Genomic DNA, 23,337 nt, shown 5'->3' on the forward strand with positions numbered 1-23,337 from the left:
GGGTGGGGGGGGCACTGCCGATCGCGTCAAGCAGGTTTTGTGGGGGAGTGGGGGTCAGGAGCGCCCATTACAAATGTTATTTAAAAAATGTAAGATCATCATAGAACGCCAACGCGTTTTGGGGGAAGGCCCTCCCACTTCTTATGGGCTTAGACAACAGTTTGTTCAAAATTTGAGCCCAAAAAACCGCCATAACCATAATATTCATATGAGACATGGGTGAGGTATGAGGCACTTACAGGCCCCGCCTCCATCGTTGATTTTGTAGCCTGAATCTTTCTCTACTCCAAGCAGCGACCTCCTTTGTACACGTGTGCCGGGCGCTTTAATTCTCCGATGGCTCGCTTTTTGCGTTGGCGTTTCCGGGGCAGTAAGGGGCTATCTGGCAGAACACAAAGCCGGCCTCTTGGTACGATTTCCTGAGCTCGACCTTCATACAGAAATAGACGGTCAGTCCTGCGACAGGGGTTATGGAAAGCACAAATGTAATAGGACAACGAGCTCACCAGTGTTTTGGCGTCAAAGCATAAACCGATGACGGCGCCGCCGCTGCCCGGGAGCTTCACCGCGCACCCGTGCTGAAAAGACATTTACGAAGTTTGAAGGCCTAACGATCAGAAAACCGATTCACGAAAACTCGGCAAAGTGCAAATTTTATATTGTCCGTAACAGAAGTACAAAATTAGGATGCGTTAGAGTTCTGAACGGCGTCCGGAGATCACATGACACCGGCCTCCCGGGCAATCAGGAAGCTGGGCGGCTGGTTATGATCTATCGCCTGGTTTCCTGATCATCGTGGCACACGGCACAGGTATCGGCGAGTACCGAAAAAACAGTATCGGTGCGTTCCTAGATACAATGTTACAATTGCTTCCCCTTCACCACCACACACATAGACACAAAGTTACAGTATGTAATGTATGCGGCTGTATATATTAGGGATGCACCGATATATCGGCCGGCGAAACACATCGGCCAAAAATGGCACTTTTGGCTAAATGCTGAAAGTGCCATTTTTCTGCCAATATAGCGGCGCATCCGCGCTTTCTTTCCTCCCCGCTGGGCGCTGCTCTGTGTCCCAGAGGGGAGGAGAGAATGTGTCACAGGCAGACGAGCGCTGGGGGAGGAGAGCGCTGTGAGCGGCCGGCGTCTCTCCTCCCCGCATCTCTCAGCCTCCTATCACAGACCGACAGAGCGGTGTGGGGGCGGAGACAGCCCGCGCTGACACAGGAGGCTGAGCTCTCCTCCCTGCACCGCTCGCTCAGCCTCCTGTGACAGCGTGTCAGAGAGCGGGTACAAGCAGTCGGTGATCAGCGATCGCTGAGTGTTTGTAGATAATTGAGGACAGAGTATGGTTACTATATCCTCAATTATGAATGAATGGGAAGTGACATACATCACTCACCTCTACATCACTTCCTGTTCATTCATGATTGTATATAGTAAACATACTCTGTCCTCATGTTATGAATGATCAGGAACACTCAGCACAGAGGATTCCTGATCATTGATAACAGGGGATGCAGAAAAAGAGATTGAGAACTCTGTGTGTCTCTGAGGACTTTGTATCCCCAATCTCTTATTCTATTTTAAAAGGGAAATATCGGGGATTCCTAATATTTCCCCGAAGATCCTAAAAGTAAAGTAAAAAATAAAAATATTTAATAAAAATTTAATAAAAATGAATAAAAACAACACACACAATTTAGTAAAATGCAAAACTACCCAGAACTGGTTTACAAATGGTTTTCATGTTTGGGCACAAAAGGGTTTAAAACCCCAATTGGTCTTCAGACAGAACGGTTTAAAAAAAGATCAAAAATCGACACAAAGTATAACAAAAATGGCCGCCTGCTCTTTTTCTGCCATCACTCTTCTAAGTTTCTACATTTTTGTTTTCCTGTCGCTGTCGGTCCCCATTGGGGAGATTCGTCCTCACTTCCTTTCAGTGTAACAGAAGGTCAGAGACAGGCCGGCCGCGGTGCTGCCGGTAGACCGGGTTGGGGGTGACCGGTGTATGGCGGCATTGTCTGTGTCGTGGGGTCAGAGGTCATTTCATATAATAAAAAAGGGAAAATACCTGTTTAGCGATTTCGATCATCTGCAGGTTCCCGGGGCCCAGACATGCATCTGTGAATATGGACCTGGAGTGGAGGAGTGATGTCATTAGTGGGCGGAGTGAACGCGGTTGCGGTAATGAAATGTTCAGGAGAAGCGCATTTTCCGCCAGCTTAAAGGCGGTTTACCCTTCCCACCATATTACACTCATATTCCGAGTATAACATGGTGACATCACCAGGCTCCGCCTCCTCTCTCCATCCTTCCCGGTCCACCTTACCGCCGCAGTTCCAGGTTCCGGTCCATCAGCTCCGCCAGTTCGGTCCAATTCTTCCGCTCTATCGCTGCCCTGAAAAGACAAAATCATCATTTATAGACATACTAATAGGAATGGCGTCATGGCAGAAGCCTCAGATGGAAGCTGCCATCCCCAGTCGTCAGAGCCACAGCTCCTGATTGCGCTGCTCTATGACTTCCAGGCTGCGTCACAGCTTCTATCTGGGGGCTTTGCACACAGGTGGAAATGTCACAGTGTGACACTTACTTTGCTTTATCCGTCAGCTCAGCAAATATCTTCATGGCTTCGGTAACTTCAGGATCGCCTGCAAGAGGGAAGACGCTGAATCATAACGCAGCGTCCACCATCGCCCCCCAATCCCCAGCATCCATCCCCACCCCCGATCCCCGGGAATGGCCCCGAAATGTCAGGAACGCTCATCAATCTCTGCAACCTGAACACAGTTATATCTATTTATTTGTTACATGCTCCCATTGTAAGGGTCGATGAATGGTGGTGGGGGGGGGGAGGGGTGCAGGCTCAATGCTGTGTGTAATGTAATACAAGTGGAGCCCCCCCGGCAGACACTCACCGCTCAGCCATCGCTGACGGACGTTGTTGTGGATCACGCCAGAATCGCTCGGATCCCGCAGATAGGCCAGCCAGAACGGAGGGGCGCAGCCGTTGTCCATACAGACGTAATTTCCTGCAGGAAAGATACATTGTATCAGGTCACGGCAGCTGAGAATGAGTCGTATGGAGGAGGAGGAGTCAGTGAAAGTGCATTGTGTGTCATGTCTACGCTACCGACACACGTTTTCAGAAACAACAAATGTATGAGCAGCTCAGCGCCCACGCAAAAAGACAAAAACATAACAGGAGGGGGTCTATTTATAGAACTGTGAATGTGACATTCACCAAACATTTACCGCAGGGGAATCTTCCTGGTACGTGAGTTTTAAATGACAGTGATTCAACTGCAGTGAGTGTTTGGTGAAAGTCACATTCACTGCTGAATAAATATGCCGCCTTATGAAATATACGAAATGACCCGAAATACACCAAAATATGTCTCGACCAAAAGTGATTCCACTGCTCATCCCCGCACAGTGTGGGAAGTCCCAAGTCTCTCTGCAGAGTAAGTGTAACACATACCGAAGCCCTGCTCCTCCATGACTGGCCTGCTGAAGTCCATGTAGATGAGACCTTCATAAACCTGCAAAAGGACAAAACGCGTCACATTACGATGTCATAGTTCATGGGGCTCCATAGTGAGATGTGGAGGACAGGAAATGTATTATTATTCTGCACACCGATGTCCAGCCTCCCGATCGGTCACATGACATCTCCTATTCCATGTGCACATCCTGTTGATACAACTTGCGATCTACATCGTCTCATGATTATATTCTGTGCAATAAAACGTTGGCTGTCTGAGTGTAAAACGCGGCCATCCGGAAATATCGATGAGATCAAGAAAAGCTGCTGCAGCGGTCAGCCGGAACTCTCGTTGTACCACCAAAATGATGCTGGAGTGCCGAGAGTCATTTCTGGGGGCCAGTGACTCTGAATTGGACTTAAAAGGAGAACTATGAGGTGAGTGAAAATCACTCATCCTCATGGTTCGAGCCAACCTGTGACAATTAAACTGTCACACGTTGGCTCAATAGATCGGGAAGTGAGCGAACACATACTGTCGCTCGCTCACTTCTCGATCCTGTCCTGGCAGTAAGCGGTGACTGTCACGGCTCCCTGCAGGGATTCCCCACTCCCTGCTCCGATCCTTCAGCGCTGACTGGCGGAACCGACGGGGAGGGGGCGGGTACAGCTGGCTCTGCCTCTAGATAGGCAGAGCCAGCTGTCAATCACGCAGCTGGGTGGATCTCGATAGTTATGTTGGGATCTGTCCCGGCTGCGGCAGTCTCAGTATATAGGGAGCTGTAGCTCCCTATATACTGAGCTTTGGGTGACGGGAGGACGCTAGTTTGTGTCCTCCCGTGACCATGGGAAGAACTATGGGGAAAAGCCCTGACTCCATAGTTCTCCTTTAATCTGAGCCAATTGGACTCTGCCCAGGAACCAAAGACAACACCACCTGTGCTAATGACCTTTCTCGTTTGATTCCATTTACTTTACTGTTGCCAGTTTCTCTTCTGTAATATTCTTTTCTGTCATTTGTTTTTTTTTTCACCCTTTTTTCTTTTCTTTCATTAAAACAATATTTTTAAGCCGTTATCTCTAAATACTAAACTAACCTAGAAATGAAAGGATCCTTGCCTCTCTGACGGCTGCATAGTTTAAACTCCGTTACCTTCCTGCCTGGCGTGGCAGTGAGTGTCACAGACATTTCTGAAAGGTTAGAATTGCTACAAGCAGATACTTTGAATGGTGAGTGTTTCCTGTAAAATGTGTGGGTCTATGTGTGTAAAGAGGTAACGGCAGGTTGAACTCGACGGATGTGTCTTTTTTCATGATGGATGTGTCTTTTTTCAACCTGACTAACTATGTAACCGCCCCGGTGACGATCACTCTCAGACCCCGGACGCTCAGATTGTTGTCTCGCAGGCTGAAAAATCTCTGCATTGGGTGAGGCTTAGAGCACCATATGTCACATTGTGATGGCAGTGTTGGGATCTGAGACTGTCACATTGTTGCTGTTTATGAAAGTATTACACAAAAGATCGGTTGTCCCCGGAATTGTTTTATGTCAGTGGGTAGTCACCATCCCATGTCATGAAGGTAGGGACTGGGTGTCCCCAATATCTGTATTCTGCAGCCTAATACTGTACACAGCTCACCATATAAAGGCCCATCAAACGGCAGGTTTGTCTTCTCACCTGAACGACTCGGTCCTGCAATCCGGCCGTGATGAACAGCTCCTCCTTCTCCACTTCCAGAATGAAATTCGGCTGCACGGTCTTCGGAAGATCCTAAAAAACAGCAACAATGTGAAAAAGAAATAAAACGTGAACATGCGCTGATACAATGTAATATAATATAAAGGTTTAATGAGCGCATACCTTGGACTTCATGTATAAAAGTTCAGCCCAGCGTATGGCACGGCACTAGCACCCCTAGATGGCGCCGAAGAGTTTTGCAAATTCCTGTACTCTAAGAAGAGCTGTCAGTCACGCAGCTGGGCGGATCCCGGCACAATTGTCGGGATCCGCTTCAGCTGCGGCGTCTCAGTATACCGCAAGCTACAGCTCGCGGTATACTGAGCCTAGGGTGACGGGAGGACGCTAGTTTGTGTCCTCCTGTTACCCTAAGGAGAACTATGGGGAAAAGCCTTAACCCCATAGTTCTCCTTTAAGGCCTCATTCACGCGAGAATCGGGCGGAACGTACAGCTCCGTGCTGAGTGCACGGCCGTATCGAGCAGCTCCCGAGACGGACAGGTGCTGCGTGTGATTAGTACGCAGCCCCCGTCCTTCTCTACGGGTGCGGGTGTCCGTACTTGGAGCCAGGACACCCGCACCCGTACGGACCTGCACTTGGGGTGAGCGTAGGGCGGCGTACGGCCGCGTAATCCCATGGAGAAGGACGGGGGCTGCGTACTAATCACACGCAGCACCCGTCCTTCCCGGGAGCTGCCCGATGCGGCCGTGCACGCAGCACCGAGCTGTACGTGCCGCCCGATTCCTGTGTGCATGAGGCCTAAATGGGGGTCCATCCGATTCATTTGAGTTCAGAACTCACATTAAAATCTTTATTTCGTTACATTGTTACACCCTCGCTCTTCCTTTTCCATGAAATGTAGCAATTTACAGATTAACCACCAGAGGGAGCAAACTGACAAGCGCAACTCACATTTCCTCCCGTCCTAAAGATGTAAACGGTAACTGAATGACATTTGGTTTGATAAAGTTCTGAATACCGAAAAAACAAATGGCGTGTTTTTTAAATAAAATGCAATTTGATTTTGTTATCCTTAAATACATCTCGGTGCCACTGATCTCCTGCAGCCACTTCCTGTCTACATGCAGTCCAGGGACGGCTACATGGCATTTCTCAGGGCGGGTTTCCTGGTGGTGACAACAGTGCCACAGCCATAAAAAAAAAAATGTAAATCACACAAAAAGTTTTTTTTTAGGTTGATACAAATGTGTAATGTGTGTTAGGCCACTTGTCTCTGTCAGAAGCTCATGTGACAGGGTGACAACACAGGGGAACAACTGAAAGACGGGGACAGAGTGTTGTCACTAGGGATGTACTGATACTAGTATCGGTATCGGTGCCAATGCCGAGTATTTGGGCGGGTACTCGTACTTGCCCGAATGCTCTGATGCCTAGTCTGATACTTCCGGTATCAGGAAGCCAGGCAGTGAGTCATTACACACTGCCCAGCTTCCTGATTGGCTTGTGACGAGGGAGCATGGAGCCGGCTTCCCAGCCAATCAGGAAGCAGGGCGCCGCGTTATTACGCGGCGTTTGGCTTCCTGATTGGCCAGAAAGCTGGCTCCATGCTTTCCCGTCATGAGGTGACGAGAAGCAAGGGACGGCTTTCTTGTTAATCGGGAAGCCGGGTAGCGAGTCATTACACACCGCCTGGCTTCCTTAATTGGACTTCCGGTATCGGTACTCGGTATCGGCGAGTACCGGGAAAAAATATATTGTTTAAAAATATTAATTATTGACCAGAAATTTAAAAAATAACAATTGAAAAATGTTTTTTTGTTAGGTAAATATGAAATCATGGCAGCGAATCATTTCGTATGCTTACATCATCCTGCAGAAGGGGCTTCGGGCTTCTTTTCACGTCCTCCACAGCCTGCCTGGCAGTGGTGTTTACAGAGCTCAGTAGCTGAAGGTGCGCAATTTACATACAGAACGGGAAACGACCCATCGCAATGACAGCTCCCGGTTTCATTTGAAGTTTCAATTAGAGAAAGTCAGCTACAAAGCGGGCTGCTACTGCTGTGCTGCCCCTTTAGATAACCCGCAGTTCTCGGGGGAATCCTTTGTCATGCTTGAATTTCAAAATGTATTAAAACCAAAATGCACAAAAATAAAGCAACATTGTTTTAGTATCACGGCACACCAGAAGGCATGGAAGCGCATTACCAAAGTGGTGCACTGCAACGCAGGTGGCGTTGGGGTTCCATCCAGAAAGAATGGCACCGTTGTGCATAACATCCATTGATGTGTATTACCGCAATGGAATAGTGTGAATCTGGGAATACAGTTTTCTACAAAAGGAGCCGATATAAGGTATCTCTATAGGATGAACTCGATGGGCATGTGTCTTTTTTCAACCTGACTAACTATGTAACCTCATGGGGAGGGCATTGTTTTTCAATGGGTCGGCCTGACTCCGGCATTATGAGTAAGTAGCAGTAAAGCACAATCGCTGTGACACAAAGGAGTAAGGAGGGACTACTTATGCAATAAACAAATCTGTCTGCCCCGTGAGGAATAATAACAAAGCATACATACAAAAACCTTTCCATGTACGGACACCGTTGTTAACATCGAGCTGAACTTGTTTACATTTGTATCTAAAAAGTCATTGTGTCAGGAATCGGGTCTGAACCCAGGACCTCTGCTGTAGCTGGTGGTTCTACCCACTGAGCCACCTTAGAACCTTGGATAGCTCCTTGCCTGATCTCCTGTGTAATCCTCAGTTAAAGGAGAACTATGGGGTCAGGGCTTTTCTCCATAGTTCTCCTTAGGGTAACGGGAGGACACAAACTAGCATCCTCCCATTACCCTAAGCTCAGTATATAGGGAGCTGTAGCTCGCGGTATACTGAGACGCCACAGCGGATCCCAACATCGATGTCTGGATCCGCCCAGCTGCATGAGTGACAGCTGGCTCTGCCTATCTAGAGGCAGCGCCAGCTGTACCCACCCCCTCCCCCGTCCGTTCCGCCAGTCAGCGCTGGCGGATCGGAGCGGGGATGGGGGAATCCAGCCCCTCCCCCTGTCACGGCAGAGAGCCGTGACAGGATCGAGAGGTGAGCGAACGCCGGTATGTGTTCGCTCACCTCCCGATCTACTGAGCCGACCTGTGACAGTCTCATTGTCACAGGTCGGCTAGAACTATGATAAACCTAATCAGATGCTGAACTCTGATCTCCTTGCTCCTCCCTTGAACTTCCTATTTAAGCCACGCCTCCTCACTTCCTGTTTGCCAGCTAATTGTGCTCCTGCCAATATCTTGCTTCCTGCTCCCTCTGTGATACAATCTGCTCATACTACTACCCGTGTACAGACCTTTGGCTGCTGATCCACCGACTACTCTCATCATCTTCCGCTTCATACCCGATACCTTTGGCTACTGACCTCGGCTTGATCTCTTACTACGCTTCTGCCTGCTCCTCCACCACTACCGCCTGCTTGTCTACCGAACTCGGCCTGTTGTATCATGAATGTGCCTGCTGTCTCAGCTACTGGACTCCGAGCCTGATCCCGTTCCTGTGTGTCCCCGAAACGTCGCACTAAGTGTGTTATTTTGCTTTTGATGTACGTCAATAAATAGACGCAATCGATTTATTATTGGAGTGCCGGTGTCTATTTCTTTTCTGATCCCGGACCGTGACACATTGACAATCATAATAATATCATTATAATAAAAAAAACACCCAACCGGTGACCTGAAAATCTTCTCTTTTACAAGTCCTTTGTACAGTATTCTCCCCACCAGCCCTGATGAAGGGGGAGTACCGAGCCCCTGAAACGCGTTGGCTTTCCCCCGGCTATATCTGCGGCGCGCTCGCTCTCTCCACCATAATCAGGAAAACATCATCATCATCATCATCATGAAACATTGTAACAGACTCACATCATCCGTCAAATTGTAGAACTTCATCAGACATTTCAGGGTCGCCGACACGATGGCGCTGGAGAAAGAAAAAAACCAAACCTTCTGTTACGCCGTTGCGGTAAAATCCGGGCCGCCGCGGGGGTTAAAAGAGGAGCCCGCGCCGCAGCGTTTCTCAATAAACGTTTCCAATCAGTCCCGGAAACGACCTAATAAAGAGCGCAATTAAATTTAAATGGCCGGCGAGGAGGAGACGGCTCATGAATGCGTTAGCGGCATTTGCAGGGCGGCGGGCGAATGATTGGCGCGCGGAGCGGAGGGCTCGGGAAACCCAGATCACGTTTCCCCAGAAAGGCGGCCCGCCGGATAATAAACTGCAATTTGCAAATGCGCTGCCGGGCGCCGGCGTCCGGGGCGAGCGGGGGGGTGCGTCGCGAGCGCCTAATTCGCCCATAAAAACGAAGCAACGGGAGAGAATTGGATGGGAAAACAATCCGAAGGTTTTTCCGATGTTATTAAAATGCAGATAGCGCGCAGCCGGCGGCACAAATTCATTATCGTCTCCAGAAAAGGGAAAGTCTATTACAGAATGTATTTAGGTAAATGATACAATGGATTCCGCCGCGTCTTCCCCTGCGCGGAGTGAACGCGGGTCAGGCTGGGGCACTCCGCTCTCAGAAACGCTTCATTATGGACAAATAGGGGAATACACGGAGGAAAGGCAGACATGGGAGCCGTGTGTAGGTCTGCTCAGCCAGTCCTGTGATCCAGGTACCCCTGCCAGCATCATAGCCAGGACCTGGGCAATGCACAGCCTGGTCCTGGACCTCCTTGCCAACCACAGTGCAGTTAAGCGGGTACAGCCTGGTCAAGGACCCGCCCCCCAAGCCTGTTATTGGACAACAAAGGAGCAAAAGTGCACTGATTAAGTCATCCTTGTATCCGTGAGCACAGGGACGACCTAATCAGCGCCCTGCTGCTCCATGTGAATCCGGCTTACAGTGTCTATGAGCAGCTGCTGAGATAAGAACCAGAACCTGGACTCTTCCTATAGAGTACAATGCACAGCCAGGTCCCGGACCTCCCTGCACACCACAGCGCAGGTAAGTGGTACAGCCTGGTCACGGACCCGCCCCCCCAACCTGTGATTGGATAACAAGAGAGCAGATGTTTGCTGATTAGGTCATCCCTGTACTCTCCCTGTGAATCTTGCTTACAGTATCTATAAACAGCTCCTAGGATAAGGACCAGAACCTGGGCTTTCCCTATAGAATACAATGCACAGCCAGGTCCTGGACCTCCCTCCAAACCACAGTGCAGGTAATCAGTACAAGCAGAAGTGCACTGATCAAGTCATCCTTGTATCCGTGAGTACAGGGACGACCTAATCAGCGCCCTGCTGCTCCATGTAATTCCGGCTTACACTGTCTATGAGCAGCTGCTGAGATCAGGACCAGGACCTGGACTTTCCCTATAGAGTACAATGCACAGCCTGGTCACGGACCCCTCCCCCCAGCCTGTGATTGGATAACAAGGGAGCGGAAGTGTGCTGATTAGGTACTCTCCCTGTGAATCTTGCTTACAGTGTCTATGAACGGCTCCTAAAATAAGGACCAGAACCTGGGCTTTTCCTATAGACTACAATGCACAGCCTGGTCCTGGACCTCCCTGCCAACCACAGTGCAGGTAAGTGGTACAGCCTGGTCACAGACCCGCCCCCCCAGCAGAGTGTTGTTGTCAGCTTAAGAGCCATAGAAATGGATAAATACAGCCAACAGACAATTCTTTTCCCTGCAAAGAGACAGCAGCTGGTATGCAAAGTACCCGACACCCTTACAAACCTTGTGTCTGGACATTTCGCAGGTGGACATCAAAGCTCGTGCAGGAGCAGAGCACAAGAAGCGCCCAATGCTCCATGACAGCAGAAACTTATATTGTTATATGAAGAAAGAAAACAGAAATAGACTCACCTGCTGCCGGCCAATCCCTGCAGAGGAAAGAAACACAAAAGACGTAATTGTTTTATGTTGTTACTTTGCGTTCCAATAAAACAAGACAGAGCACAGGAAGAGGGCGGAGCTACAGGAGAATATTGTCATCTGTCCGATGGGTGTAAAATCTCAGAGACGCCCCAACTACATCTGCAGCTTTCATTACAACAATCCCCGGTGATCCCGCCACGGAGGTCCTTGTTCAGGCACTTCCTGTTATAGGGTGACAACGCTCTGTCGCTGTCTCCCAACTGTGCTTCTGAGATGTCACCCGGTCACATGACCGTCCGATGGAGACTACAAGTGGCTCCCGGGATGGACTACAATCTCAGGTTTAGTTTACTGATTGGGATTGTAGTCCATCCCGGGAGTGAGCTTGGAGCGGTGACTACTTTACAACACACACGGGGACCATGGGGATAGGGTTGCCACCTGTCCGGCATTCACCCGGACAGTCCGGTTTTTGTGTCTTGTGTCCGGGTTTCAAGCCAGCTGACACCCGAACACAAGACACCAAGCGCCGATATCGGCACTTCACATTGTTTGACAGATGCGGCGCCCGAGGTCCCCAGCAAGTGCAGGGACCTCAGGCGAGACCACCACACAGCACTCTTGAAAGCCTGCATAGACCACCTGAGACCCCACACAACCATCTGGGAACCCGCATAGCCCACCTGAGACCCCCACACAACCATCTGGGAACCCGCATAGCCCACCTGAGACCCCACGTAGCCATCTGAGAGTTCTCATAGCCCACCTGAGACCCCACACAACCATCTGGGAACCCGCATAGCCCACCTGAGACCCCATATAGCCATTTGAAAGCACTGAGAGCCCACATAGCCGCCTGAGACCCCACAGAGCCATCTGAGAGCCCCCAGAGCCCACCTGAGACACTGCAGACATCAGGGCCCAACCCCGGAACAACACAGAGTATGTGGCTTCATATTATTTTGTATTGCTGTATAATGTACTGCTGGGATTTGTAGTCCGCTATAGCCGGCCTCCTTACTCCCTCCCCTAGCTGCCTCTCATCGCTCTCTTGCTCTATATTCCCCCCCCCCCCCCCAAAAAAAAATAGCTGCACACGGCGCTAGGGTGTACGGGTTTCACTTGAAGGAAAGGTGGCAACCCTACATGGGGAACAGACGTAGCCCCCCTCCAGAAGGAAGGACAGTGTCAGAGATGATTGGAGGATCCACAGCCGAGTGATACACAAATAAGATATATTGTTGCTCAGAGTTCAGGGATTTCGATGTATTTTTGGGATTTATCTCCGGAGTTCAGTGTCACTTTAAGAATCCAGAATGTCTTCCAGCGAACTAGAATCCTCCTATTACAGAATTATAAAAAACAGACGCTGAGCTCTCGCCTTCCTCATCGGCTGCATTTCACCAAAATGGTGCAATTAATATTCCTCAATTTTTGCTGCAATTTTGAGGAAATAAAACTTCTCGGTATCTCCGGTCGCCGGCGTGCGCTCGCACTGTCACAATTCTCTGTACTTACCCTTTCTCCGAGCAGTATTGGTAAAATTTTTTGCACGTGGCCTGCAGCAGCCTCAGACCTCCCAGGTACCTGAGGGAACAGGAAATCAGATTACTCGTCTCGCAGCTCTCCTAAGACAGAGATGAAGTTCATCTGCAACCCAAACTTTTTTTTCTGCTTTTGGATGGAGGGATTCCCCTCGTCAGGTGAAAAGATTCCCCCTGGGAGAGAAAGGCAGAATTTTACAGTTGTCACCAGAACAGAATCTTCCAAAGGGGACACCTGCTCTAAAGGCAACTGTCTAAGGCCCCACTCACACCAAGGCTACAGTGTTTCAGCACGGTTTCCGCGCGATTTTTGAAATGGCGTTTTGCAAGCGCATTTCAGCGCTGAAACGCAATTTAAAAAGTCTAAAAACGCGCTGATCAGCGTGACAGGGAGCATTTTGGGTGGCAGGCGTTTCGGGTCGTGCGGCAGCCCGTGCTTGCATGAACGGTCCCCTTAGGAATATATGGGATTGTAGGCATTTCAGCGTGGAAAAATCCGCCATGGTGTGATCCTGAGAGAAGATCACTTTGGTTACATTGTTTTCCTCACTCCCTGTTGTATCTCTTGGACAGGAAGTGAAGGGAAGAAGATAGTAACAGACTGAAGTTCTGTCCATTCCATATTGTATTTAATAAAATAACCACAAAAAAAAACAATTGGCTTTATATTCACATTATATTTTGGCGCCGTGACCCGGCACTGACGGGCCCAGAACTGAGCTCATTGCAGACACAGGTGAACTTTGAAGGCAATAAACATTTTGTTACATTACGGAGGGGAAAGGTGGATTGAAATGTCCTTTTCATGTTCCGACTACGTCTTCTTTAGAGAAAATTTTATTATAATTACATAGTATTTATATAGCACCAACAGTTTGCGCAGCGCTTTACAATATAAGGAAGACATTACAAGACAAGATGGTGAGGAGGGCCCTGCCCCTGATGGCTTATTTTAGATCATCTCCGGAATGTGAGCGTTATGAACCTTATTTATACCTGTGGTTCGTAATTCTAAATGTACATGGGGGCAACCATATTTGATTGATACACATGCAGGTTCTGCTTCTTGCTTCATAGTGTGTAACCCCCCTTGTGATGCCACTGCCCTACAGTCATCCAGCTGTGCATGATCTCCCTGCACTCCCGGTCTACTTTACAGCGCCAGCAGTGTCTTCAGCCTGTAGAAAGCTGCGAGGAGCCCGCCACCTACTGCCTGCAGATGGTATTCATGAAATATTGAGAGGAAATGTATCACATGAATTGAAATTGAATACAAATTCTTTACAGTATTATTTTTAGTAATTAATATAATTGAGGGGGGAAAAAAAATATGTAAAAACCCCCGTACATTCCCTTTACCATACAGTAATCCTCACCCTTCTTTCCGGCTTATGTAGTACAGGTCCAGCAAACTTCCGAACTCCGTCGGGTCATTCAACGGATGAGGCACCAAAACCTGATCCAGGAAAATAAATGATGTGTAAAAAAAAAATACACAAAATATCAAAATAAATCATCACTATGTTGGATTAAAACATGCGGATAATGTGACACAGTGCAGGCACAGGACAGTGATTAAAGATGACCTGTCACGCTACATTCACAAACGTTCCTTTAAAAACTGCAGCCTAAAATCCGGATACTGCTGAGATCGCTAACTTGGGTTGACGGAACCCGTTGTGCTACACACAGGAACAAACTGCTGCATTTTTTTAATTCCAAAACTAGACTTTTTTTTCTTTCCAACGCCAATTGTCACCAAACTGACCAACTTGTTACTGCGTCGTTCCTTCCCTATGATGTGGAGCTTTTAAACAAAGTGTCAGAAATGTAATGGAAGATACATACAAGTAACATATGTAACATGTATTTATGATTCTACCTTGTGCTGATCTATCTTTTACAATTATGTTAATCAGCATAAGAAGGGGGCGCAGACCCCTAAACGTCGGATTCCTTCTCGAATCCTCCAGAAGTATTTCCCGTTGCTGCAAAAGGTCACCTTCCTCGCCCGATGACGTCTCGTTACCAGAGAAGATGACATTTATGTAACGGTCCTTACCAGCTTCTTGCTTTCCGCGATGGTGACCTCCGCCCAGAAGTTGGAGATAGTCATGGAGATGGTTTTTCCGTAGTAGCCATCTGAAGGGTTTCCGATTATCCCGATTCTGTGGGGGAAGCAGGAATCTCATGAGCAGATTTAGGTAAAATGGTCGGTGCAAACAAAGATTTGCATGCGTTGGCATGCAATCCCTGATACTGGGTGTGCTCACTGGCTTGGAGGGTGTCTTCATTGCCTTCTACAAAAAGATCTAGAACACAAATTTCTTTCAGGACTGTTTCTGACCCGGATTGACCAGACTACTCTCCTGCCTGCTGCCTGCCTAGAGTCATGCCTGTGCCTGACTGCTCTTCTGTTTGCCATCTGCCTGGGCCTGATTACTCTCTCACTTACCACATTCCCTGCATGGACCAGACTACCTACTTGCTTGCCACCTGCCTTGACCTGATTACATTCTTGCTTGCTGCCTCCCTAGACCCATGCCTGTACCTGATTACTCTCTTGCCTGCCACATTCCCTGCCTGGACCCGACTACCCACTTGCTTGCCACCTGCCTTCACCTCTGCCAGGACCTGACTACTCTCCTGCCTGCTGCCTTGTGTACAGTTTTCACACCGTACTTGTTGCACTACTACCACCCCTTTCGTGGGGCGATTGTGAGGGCAGTGACCTGGTGACAGTTTGCAGTGTAGTAACCCAGAACCACTAAGGTGTCTGGCCCGTCTCCACCTTCAGGAGCTCTGGTGAAGACCAAATGACACTTAGAACCCATGCCCCGATTGCCTGATTGACCAACAGGCAGACTCTCCCTGTCTGTGGGCGGGGTTAGTATTTCTCACCTGGCATATGAACGGCAAGTAATCGATTTCACACGGGGTTCACTTTTCATGGTGGAGTAATGAGCCAACCACTTGGTATAATCCGGTAATCCCTGCACAAAGACACTGTCATATAATACCGGCAACAAAAACCAGTGCTGACACATCGAGAAACATTTGCTCACCACTTGTCCAATCAGCTGAAATCCTGTGGGCAGCTTCATCCCGAACACGGGAATTCTGGTGATGTTGATAAGCCATTCCTGCGTAGACAGCGGGAAGATGAGAGGCAGTTATGTCACCGGTCTGCTATGGGGACGGATCGAGTCTGGGGGACCTACCTGGAGGAATACGGACCTACATCTGAAAATCCTTAATTCCTTTCTGTCCCTGACTTCGATAGTTTAAAGCATGGACACAGAACTAGTACGCAGATTGGAAAAGTCAGAACTTCCTGTGTTTCTGGTCCGTGACTCAAAGTACTGAAGTCACAGGATCGGGAAACTAGAATCTTCAGAAGGCCGGGTCAGCAATGACAGTCTTCATGTGACCTCAATGCATATGACTAACTAAAGCCCAACTCCAACCAAAGCTCGCTGTGACCTCACTGCAGGACAATGGATCCAAGATAGAAGTTCCACACCACAAGTTGTCTGTTCAGTTACAATTTCCTTTGACTGTAAAGTCCCATCAGATTTGGTCACAGAACATCTAGATAACTGCAGGTAGTTATTTTATAGAAGTCCAACCCAAAAATTTGAAAAATGTAAATACTCCCTTATTGTGTCTTCTTACCCCCAATAAAGTGGGTGATTTTGGGCCTCCAAAATGCATTGGCTTCTTCTTCATCTGATCTTCTATATGACCTTACACTGGAATAAAATTGTATCTGGACTATAAGCCTGTGATGTGGTGTCTCCATCTCAGATCCATTGTCTTACACTACAAACCAAGGAAATTGTGGGAATCCTTTGGGGTGAAGAAGCTGCCAGCTCGGTAACCCAACTTCCTGTACAAACACCACTGCAATACCATAGAAGGTCCAAGGGTCCACCACTACCCATCCACTTTACTAAGTATTGACCTTATGGTGTCTTCCTGGAAACCATCAATACCATAATGGTGAACAAACCTGGTCTTAGGCTGGCCTTCAAACCTCAGTTGGGATTAAGGTTTCTAAAGCCCAGTGAGATGCTTCAGGTACCAAGAATAATAGTAATCACCATATATCTGCCCAGAACCCGGTCCTCAGTGCTCGGGAAGGCGTTCAAGTAAGTCTCCAGCGTGGACAAGGTTTGACTCCGGAAACAGTAGAAGACAACGCTGGCCAGTCTGGAGGACGACTCCCCTGGCTTGGGCTTCTCCAGGAACTGTGTGATCCTTGTGAGACATAGACAGCAAGTGAGTTTATTATGAGCTTAAAATCTATCACAGTATAAGGGATGATAGAGAAGGTAGAAGAGCTTACAATCTATTAGGATATAAGGGAGGATACAGAAGGTAGAAGAGCTTACACTCTATTAGGGTATAAGGGAGGATACAGAAGGTAGAAGAGCTTACAATCCATTAGGATATAAGGGAGGACACAGAAGGTAGAAGAGCTTACAATCTATTAGGGTATAAGGGAGGACACAGAAGGTGAAGGAGCTTACACTCTATTAGGATATAAGGGAGGATACAGAAGGTAGAAGAGCTTACACTCTATTGAGGTATAAGGGAGGATAGAGAAGGTAGAAGAGCTTACAATCTATTAGGGTATAAGGGAGGATACAGAAGGTAGAAGAGCTTACACTCTATTAGGGTATAAGGGAGGATACAGAAGGTAGAAGAGCTTACACTCTATTAGGGTATAAGGGAGGATACAGAAGGTAGAAGAGCTTACACTCTATTAGGGTATAAGGGAGGATACAGAAGGTAGAAGAGCTTACACTCTATTAGGGTATAAGGGAGGATACAGAAGGTAGAAGAGCTTACACTCTATTAGGGTATAAGGGAGGATACAGAAGGTAGAAGAGCTTACACTCTATTAGGGTATAAGGGAGGATACAGAAGGTAGAAGAGCTTACACTCTATTAGGGTATAAGGGAGGATACAGAAGGTAGAAGAGCTTACACTCTATTAGGGTATAAGGGAGGATACAGAAGGTAGAAGAGCTTACACTCTATTAGGGTATAAGGGAGGATACAGAAGGTAGAAGAGCTTACACTCTATTAGGGTATAAGGGAGGATACAGAAGGTAGAAGAGCTTACACTCTATTAGGGTATAAGGGAGGATACAGAAGGTAGAAGAGCTTACACTCTATTAGGGTATAAGGGAGGATACAGAAGGTAGAAGAGCTTACACTCTATTAGGGTATAAGGGAGGATACAGAAGGTAGAAGAGCTTACACTCTATTAGGGTATAAGGGAGGATACAGAAGGTAGAAGAGCTTACAATCTAATAGGGTATAAGGGAGGATACAGAAGGAAGAGCTATTGGGGTAAAGTCTTTCATTGTCTCGGGAGTTCCTGTCTGTAACTGATGGATCTTAGAGAAGAACATTAGAGGGGAGGTGATAAGTGAATGGGATAATCTACAGTGAATAGATGGGTGTTGAGTGAAACATCGGTGAATGTTCCAGAGAAAAGTTACAGCACAAGAGAAGTCTCACAAACAGCAATACATAATTTCACAATCGCAGCCAAAATCAAGGCAATTAGAGAGATAATTGGGATCACAAACAAGGGCGGCATAGGATGCCAGGCAGTATTGAGCATCTGGGATGTCACCTGTGAGAGTCCGGGCACACTTCCACAATTCCCCTCGAAGAGCTGCTCTCACCCTCCTCCAGCTCATAATAGATTGCCAGCTCTCCGCTCTGCAGCAAAATCAACAACATCACATGAATGATAATCATAGGAAGAAGACACATTGTATATTATTCACCGAGCGATGGGAACACTTTAAGACAGATTTGTATCCGAATGGAACCCGCCAACATTGCTGCCAGCCATCTGCTGACAAAGATTACCTTCAGCTTGAAGAACTTCAGCACTTGGGCGATGTCAAAGTTTTGATCGGCACATAACATGTCACCGGCAATCTGGGAGAGACCACAAGAGAGGTGTAAGTTACTACAGCAGCCTCATGTCCATGAATCCCTCTCAGTGACTTTACAAATCTGCAGCAATTCCATACTGACAGATCACAATATTCAACAACTGTATCATTTTTCAGAAAAACTCAGATCAGTCTGCTGCAGGCAGGAGGAAGCATTTCCTCAATCTCCCCTCCCCCAGTGATCAGTCTGCTGCAGGCAGGAGGAAGCATTTCCTCAGTCTCCCCTCCCTCAGTGATCAGTCTGCTGCAGGCAGGAGGAAGCAATTCCTCAATCTCCCCCATCCCCAGTGATCAGTCTGCTGCAGGCAGGAGGAAGCAATTCCTCAATCTCACCTCCCCTCAGTGATCAGTCTGCTGCAGACAGGAGGAAGCATTTCCTCAGTCTCCCCTCCCCCCAGTGATCAGTCTGCTGCAGGCAGGAGGAAGCATTCCTTCAGTCTCCCAATTCCCAGTAATCAGCCTGCAACATTGTAACTCTGTAGCAAGTCATAAGGTTAGAACAACGCAACTCAAAAAAGGTACCTAACAAGAAAACAGATTAAAAGAGAACTATGGGGTAATTGTTTTTCCCCATAGTTCTCCTCAGGGTAACGAGAGGACACAAACTAGCGTCCTCCCGTGACCCCAAGCTCAGTATGTAGTGAGCTACAGCTCGCGGTATACTAAGACCACCACAGCCGGGACGGATCCCGACATTACTGTCGAGATCCACCCAGCTGCGTGAGTGACAGCTGGCCATCCTTTAAGGATTTATTTCTTTATATTATTTAAGTCTAAACGACGAGAATCTTGTAGAAAATATTATCTTGCAAGTTGTACGAGGAATGGGGAAAAATAAAGCGGAGTTTTCTTTTAAATTGAAAATAAAAAAAAACCCCAAAAAGACAGAAGATGGGAGAATGGGAAAATGTCTGGTTGTAATTCCGTCGCACGTGCCGGTAAACTTCCCAAAACATCTCCAAAAGTGGAAAATTAACCCTTTACCCGAAATGTCACCCTGCCAGGAATCGTGAATTATGAATAATGAATTTGGATGCCGAGGCGAAGTTAAGTGTGCGTCAGCATCCGCTGCAGGGTGTTAGGCGCGAGAGGGGGAGATGGCGGCAGGGCGAGGAGAGATCTAAGCGGCTGATTACGAGCGAGGAGGCGCCCGGAGGGAGGCGATCGGCTTTTGCTGACACGCCGTAATCTTTAAACTGCCTTTGATTGGGCAAAGACATGTCCAGCCATGATACCATCTCCCAGATAATGCGGCCCGGCGACTGGGCTCTATAACCGCCCGCCGCTGGCAGGGAACTCATCCGGGAAAAAATAAACGCAGGCGGCGGGGGAAATGAGAATGTATTTACAAGGGACGGCGGCGGGGGAACTGCGAGAGCCCGGCTTTCATTAGATGAAGAGGAGAGGCCGCCACCGGGGTCACAGCAACAATGCCGAGCCGGAGAGGCTCATCAGCTCAGAAATGCCGCGCACTTGTGGAACAATGACCTCGCACGCTTGACACTGAAAATGGCTACCGCCAAAGGTTTCAATTAAAAGGGACCACGCCGAGATTTTCGACGGATTTTATTTATATTCAAAACATTTCAATTTTAGGTTCATTTTCAATTAGATATATTTGAAACATTGGCCATGAATATGTCATATTTACCACTTGCAACCAAGAGGTGGCGTGCTTTAGGCATGCATGATGGCAATCTGGAGGCTCTTAAGGTTCACTGGTCATGGTGGAAATATGGAGGCTTCCTAGGGGCACTTAAAGGACACTGGTCATGGTGGAAATATGGAGGCTTCCTAGGGGCTCTTAAAGGACACTGGTCATGGTGGAAATATGGAGGCTTTCTAGGGGCTCTTAAAGGACACTGGTCATGGTGGAAATATGGAGGCTTTCTAGGGGCTCTTAAAGGTCATGATTTTCTACGTATTCTATTTATATTCAAAAAAAAAAATTCAATTTTAGGTTAATTTTCAATCAGATATATTTGAAACATTGGACATGAAAATGCTTTAGGCTGGGTTCACACCTGGGCGTACGGAATATGCGCGTTTGTAGTGCGTTTTTACCGTGATTTGCGGTAAAAGAATCGCGCGACAAACGCGCGTTTCAGAGGGCTATCCGGCTGTATCCTAATGGATACGCGCGGCAAATACGCCCCAAAGAAGCTCCTGTACTTCTTTGGGCGTAGGGCGTTTTTTACAGCGCGTTCCTACGCGCTGTAAAGCGCCCAGGTGGAAACCATGTCCCTAGGCAATTATTAGTTTTCACATGTTGAGCGTTTTACAGCGCGTAGGAACGCGCTGTAAAACGCCCAGGTGTGAACCAGGCCAAAGGCATGCATGATGGCAGTCTGGAGGCTCTTAAGGGACACTGGTCATGAGAGAAATATGGAGGCTTTCTAGGGGCTCTTAAGGGATACTGATCTTGAGATAAATATGGAGGCCACCATGGCTGAGCTTTCCTCCTGAAATGACTGGCAACCTGGCCGCCATGCTTATAGTCACTGACCAAAAACAAGCACTTCTGATTTTCCTCTGACTTTCCCGACCTTCATACTGGTTAGACGTAGACTTAGAAAGTATTGAAGCCAGAAGGTCAGCATGAAAGCCAGGCAACTGGCAATTCCAGCAATAGCAGTCGCCATATTCTTCTCTTGGCATGTTTACTTTTAACAACTGCCGTGCTGTAACCTTATGAGCAAGAGAGATCAGACTACACAGACTGCTGAATTATTTAGGGAATGGACACACCCCTGTCCAGAGGAAGATCACGCCCAGCGCTAAGACACCCCCAGAGCTAAGACACGCCCAGAGCTAAGACACGCCCAGAGCTAAGTTCAGAATATAGAAAGAAACTTTTTGCACTCCTTACCGGATGCCCCAACGACAGGGGAGGTGCTTGTATTGACTGCGGATGGCACCGCTGGTTACAGGAATAAATTGAAGAAATGTCACCAGCATACCAAAAATCATTTCAGGATAACCATGTGTTCATTTAAAAAGAACCATGTCAAGTAAAAACAAGCGCTTTCGGGGCCACGCAGGGTCCCTTCATCAGGCTTAACCAGAGCCAAGACACGCCCAGAGCCAAGACACGCCCAGAGCCAAGACACGCCCAGAGCCAAGACACGCCCAGAGCTAAGACACTCCTGCATTCAGAGGAAAGGCCTGCCCCCATCTAGGGAAAAGACACACCTCCATCCCTCTTTTCTAATGGAGAGCGAACTGCCAGGAGTAGTCATTTATATACAGGCAGCTAACAAGCATGCAGGCTGCAAACTAAATGACCCGGGTGCACCATTGCAATATTGATTTGTAAAATAAATACTCTAAAACAATGTTAAAAAAAAGGATATTAAAAATCGGTAACTTGAAAACTTAAAAAAAAAAGAAAGGAAGATTAAACAATAACCATTAAACTTTCCCTTTAATTGAAGGGAACGTGACAAACCAATAATTATGCAAATGTGATTTCCATAATATAACATGATGGCGGGGTGGTTGGTGGATATTAATTTTCTGTGCAGTCTTCCTATCTGGCAAATATCACTTTTTAGCCTTCTTTCACCTAAAATGGCTGCTACCATAGAGAAATAGGCAGAGCAGGAAAATGTCGCTTTGTACAGGTGAGAGAACTGTTATAGACATCTGCCAATGTTATCAGGAGCGCTTCCACATAGCCCCCCCCCCTTCCCCCAGCTGCGGGGTTATTGATCCTTATCCCAAGGAATAGATCAGACGCAGAAAACGCACTCACCACCATGATGTCATCGCTGATCCGCTTGCTGGAGATGGCGAGCTCCAGGTCCGCCACTGCGCCCAGCCTGGTCTCGTACGTGGTGGTGCCATCGTTAATAATGTTCTCCACGGGGAAATCGTTGGCGGTCGCCCAGCGCTCGTAGTGTTTATACCTGGCGACAAAGGGGCGGAGTCACAAGGGGGTCTTGATCACCACACAAATCATTCAACACAGTTCTGGGGTCTGCTCGCTATATTGTAGTGGCCCAAATCTGCATAAAGACATTGATTGACTTCATTCAGCTCATGGCGACTCTTTTTGTCATGTGTTGATGTACAGGCCATTCGAAGTGAATGCGCTGGAACAAACCACAACGCGTGCAAAAACGGGGCAGGATGCAATTGTTTGGAATCTCACAGGACACCGTACATTGTGATTTGTTAAGGTGCGTTGGGGTGCCATTCATAAAGAATAGCACATGGCACATAAACACATAATTGGCCTCTCAGGTAACTGTTCACTACAAATACCAACATGGACGACCATTTCTTCCTCTACAACCAGAAGAGACGGCGAGAAAAGATTGACTGCAGCCAGAGAAGGATGATGGAGGCGGAAAAGAATATCTCAAAGGGACACTACCACTTACAAAGCCATCCACAACTCTGCCCCCGGATATATCTCAAAGTATCACCATAACCGTCCCCTCCGCTCTTCCAATCGCCACCTGCTTTCCAGCTCCCTCGTCACCTCCTCCCATCCTCGCCTCCAGGACTTCTCTAGAGTCTCTCCCATCCTCTGGAACTCTTTACCCCAACCTGTCCATCTATCTCCCACCTTGACTGTCTTTAGGCGTTCCCTAAAGAGTCTTCTCTTCAGTGAAGCCTATCCCACCTCAAACTAACCGCTCAACCATTCATCCCCACACCCACCTCCTCATGTATCACTTCCCCCTCCTTTTTAGATTGTAAGCCCTCAGGGGCAGGGCCCTCCTCACCA

At 47.9% G+C, this 23,337-nt stretch overlaps 1 protein-coding gene across 1 annotated transcript in view; it reads right to left on the bottom strand.

Annotated features, from left to right (window-relative positions):
* Positions 1 to 305: 305 nt before the first annotated feature.
* Positions 306 to 23,337, bottom strand: part of LOC108797033 (glucuronokinase 1-like) — a 29,419-nt gene continuing 6,387 nt past the window's right edge. Inside the window, exons 4-23 of the mRNA XM_018568597.1 lie at positions 22,357 to 22,510; positions 18,514 to 18,585; positions 18,272 to 18,360; positions 16,726 to 16,882; positions 15,688 to 15,765; positions 15,524 to 15,615; positions 14,685 to 14,790; positions 13,999 to 14,078; positions 12,597 to 12,665; positions 11,621 to 11,720; positions 11,067 to 11,083; positions 9,118 to 9,175; positions 5,173 to 5,265; positions 3,491 to 3,551; positions 2,928 to 3,041; positions 2,603 to 2,660; positions 2,339 to 2,407; positions 2,081 to 2,144; positions 507 to 578; positions 306 to 430 (exon numbers count right to left, since the gene is read on the bottom strand). Coding sequence (XP_018424099.1) covers positions 326 to 430; positions 507 to 578; positions 2,081 to 2,144; positions 2,339 to 2,407; positions 2,603 to 2,660; positions 2,928 to 3,041; positions 3,491 to 3,551; positions 5,173 to 5,265; positions 9,118 to 9,175; positions 11,067 to 11,083; positions 11,621 to 11,720; positions 12,597 to 12,665; positions 13,999 to 14,078; positions 14,685 to 14,790; positions 15,524 to 15,615; positions 15,688 to 15,765; positions 16,726 to 16,882; positions 18,272 to 18,360; positions 18,514 to 18,585; positions 22,357 to 22,510 — 1,708 coding nt within the window. The 3' untranslated portion in view covers positions 306 to 325. The remainder of the gene's footprint in view (positions 431 to 506; positions 579 to 2,080; positions 2,145 to 2,338; positions 2,408 to 2,602; positions 2,661 to 2,927; positions 3,042 to 3,490; positions 3,552 to 5,172; positions 5,266 to 9,117; positions 9,176 to 11,066; positions 11,084 to 11,620; positions 11,721 to 12,596; positions 12,666 to 13,998; positions 14,079 to 14,684; positions 14,791 to 15,523; positions 15,616 to 15,687; positions 15,766 to 16,725; positions 16,883 to 18,271; positions 18,361 to 18,513; positions 18,586 to 22,356; positions 22,511 to 23,337) is intronic.

Source organism: Nanorana parkeri, unplaced genomic scaffold (assembly GCF_000935625.1).
Source record: "Nanorana parkeri isolate BGI_ZX_2015 unplaced genomic scaffold, ASM93562v1 scaffold1215, whole genome shotgun sequence".
Taxonomy (NCBI): domain Eukaryota; kingdom Metazoa; phylum Chordata; class Amphibia; order Anura; family Dicroglossidae; genus Nanorana; species Nanorana parkeri.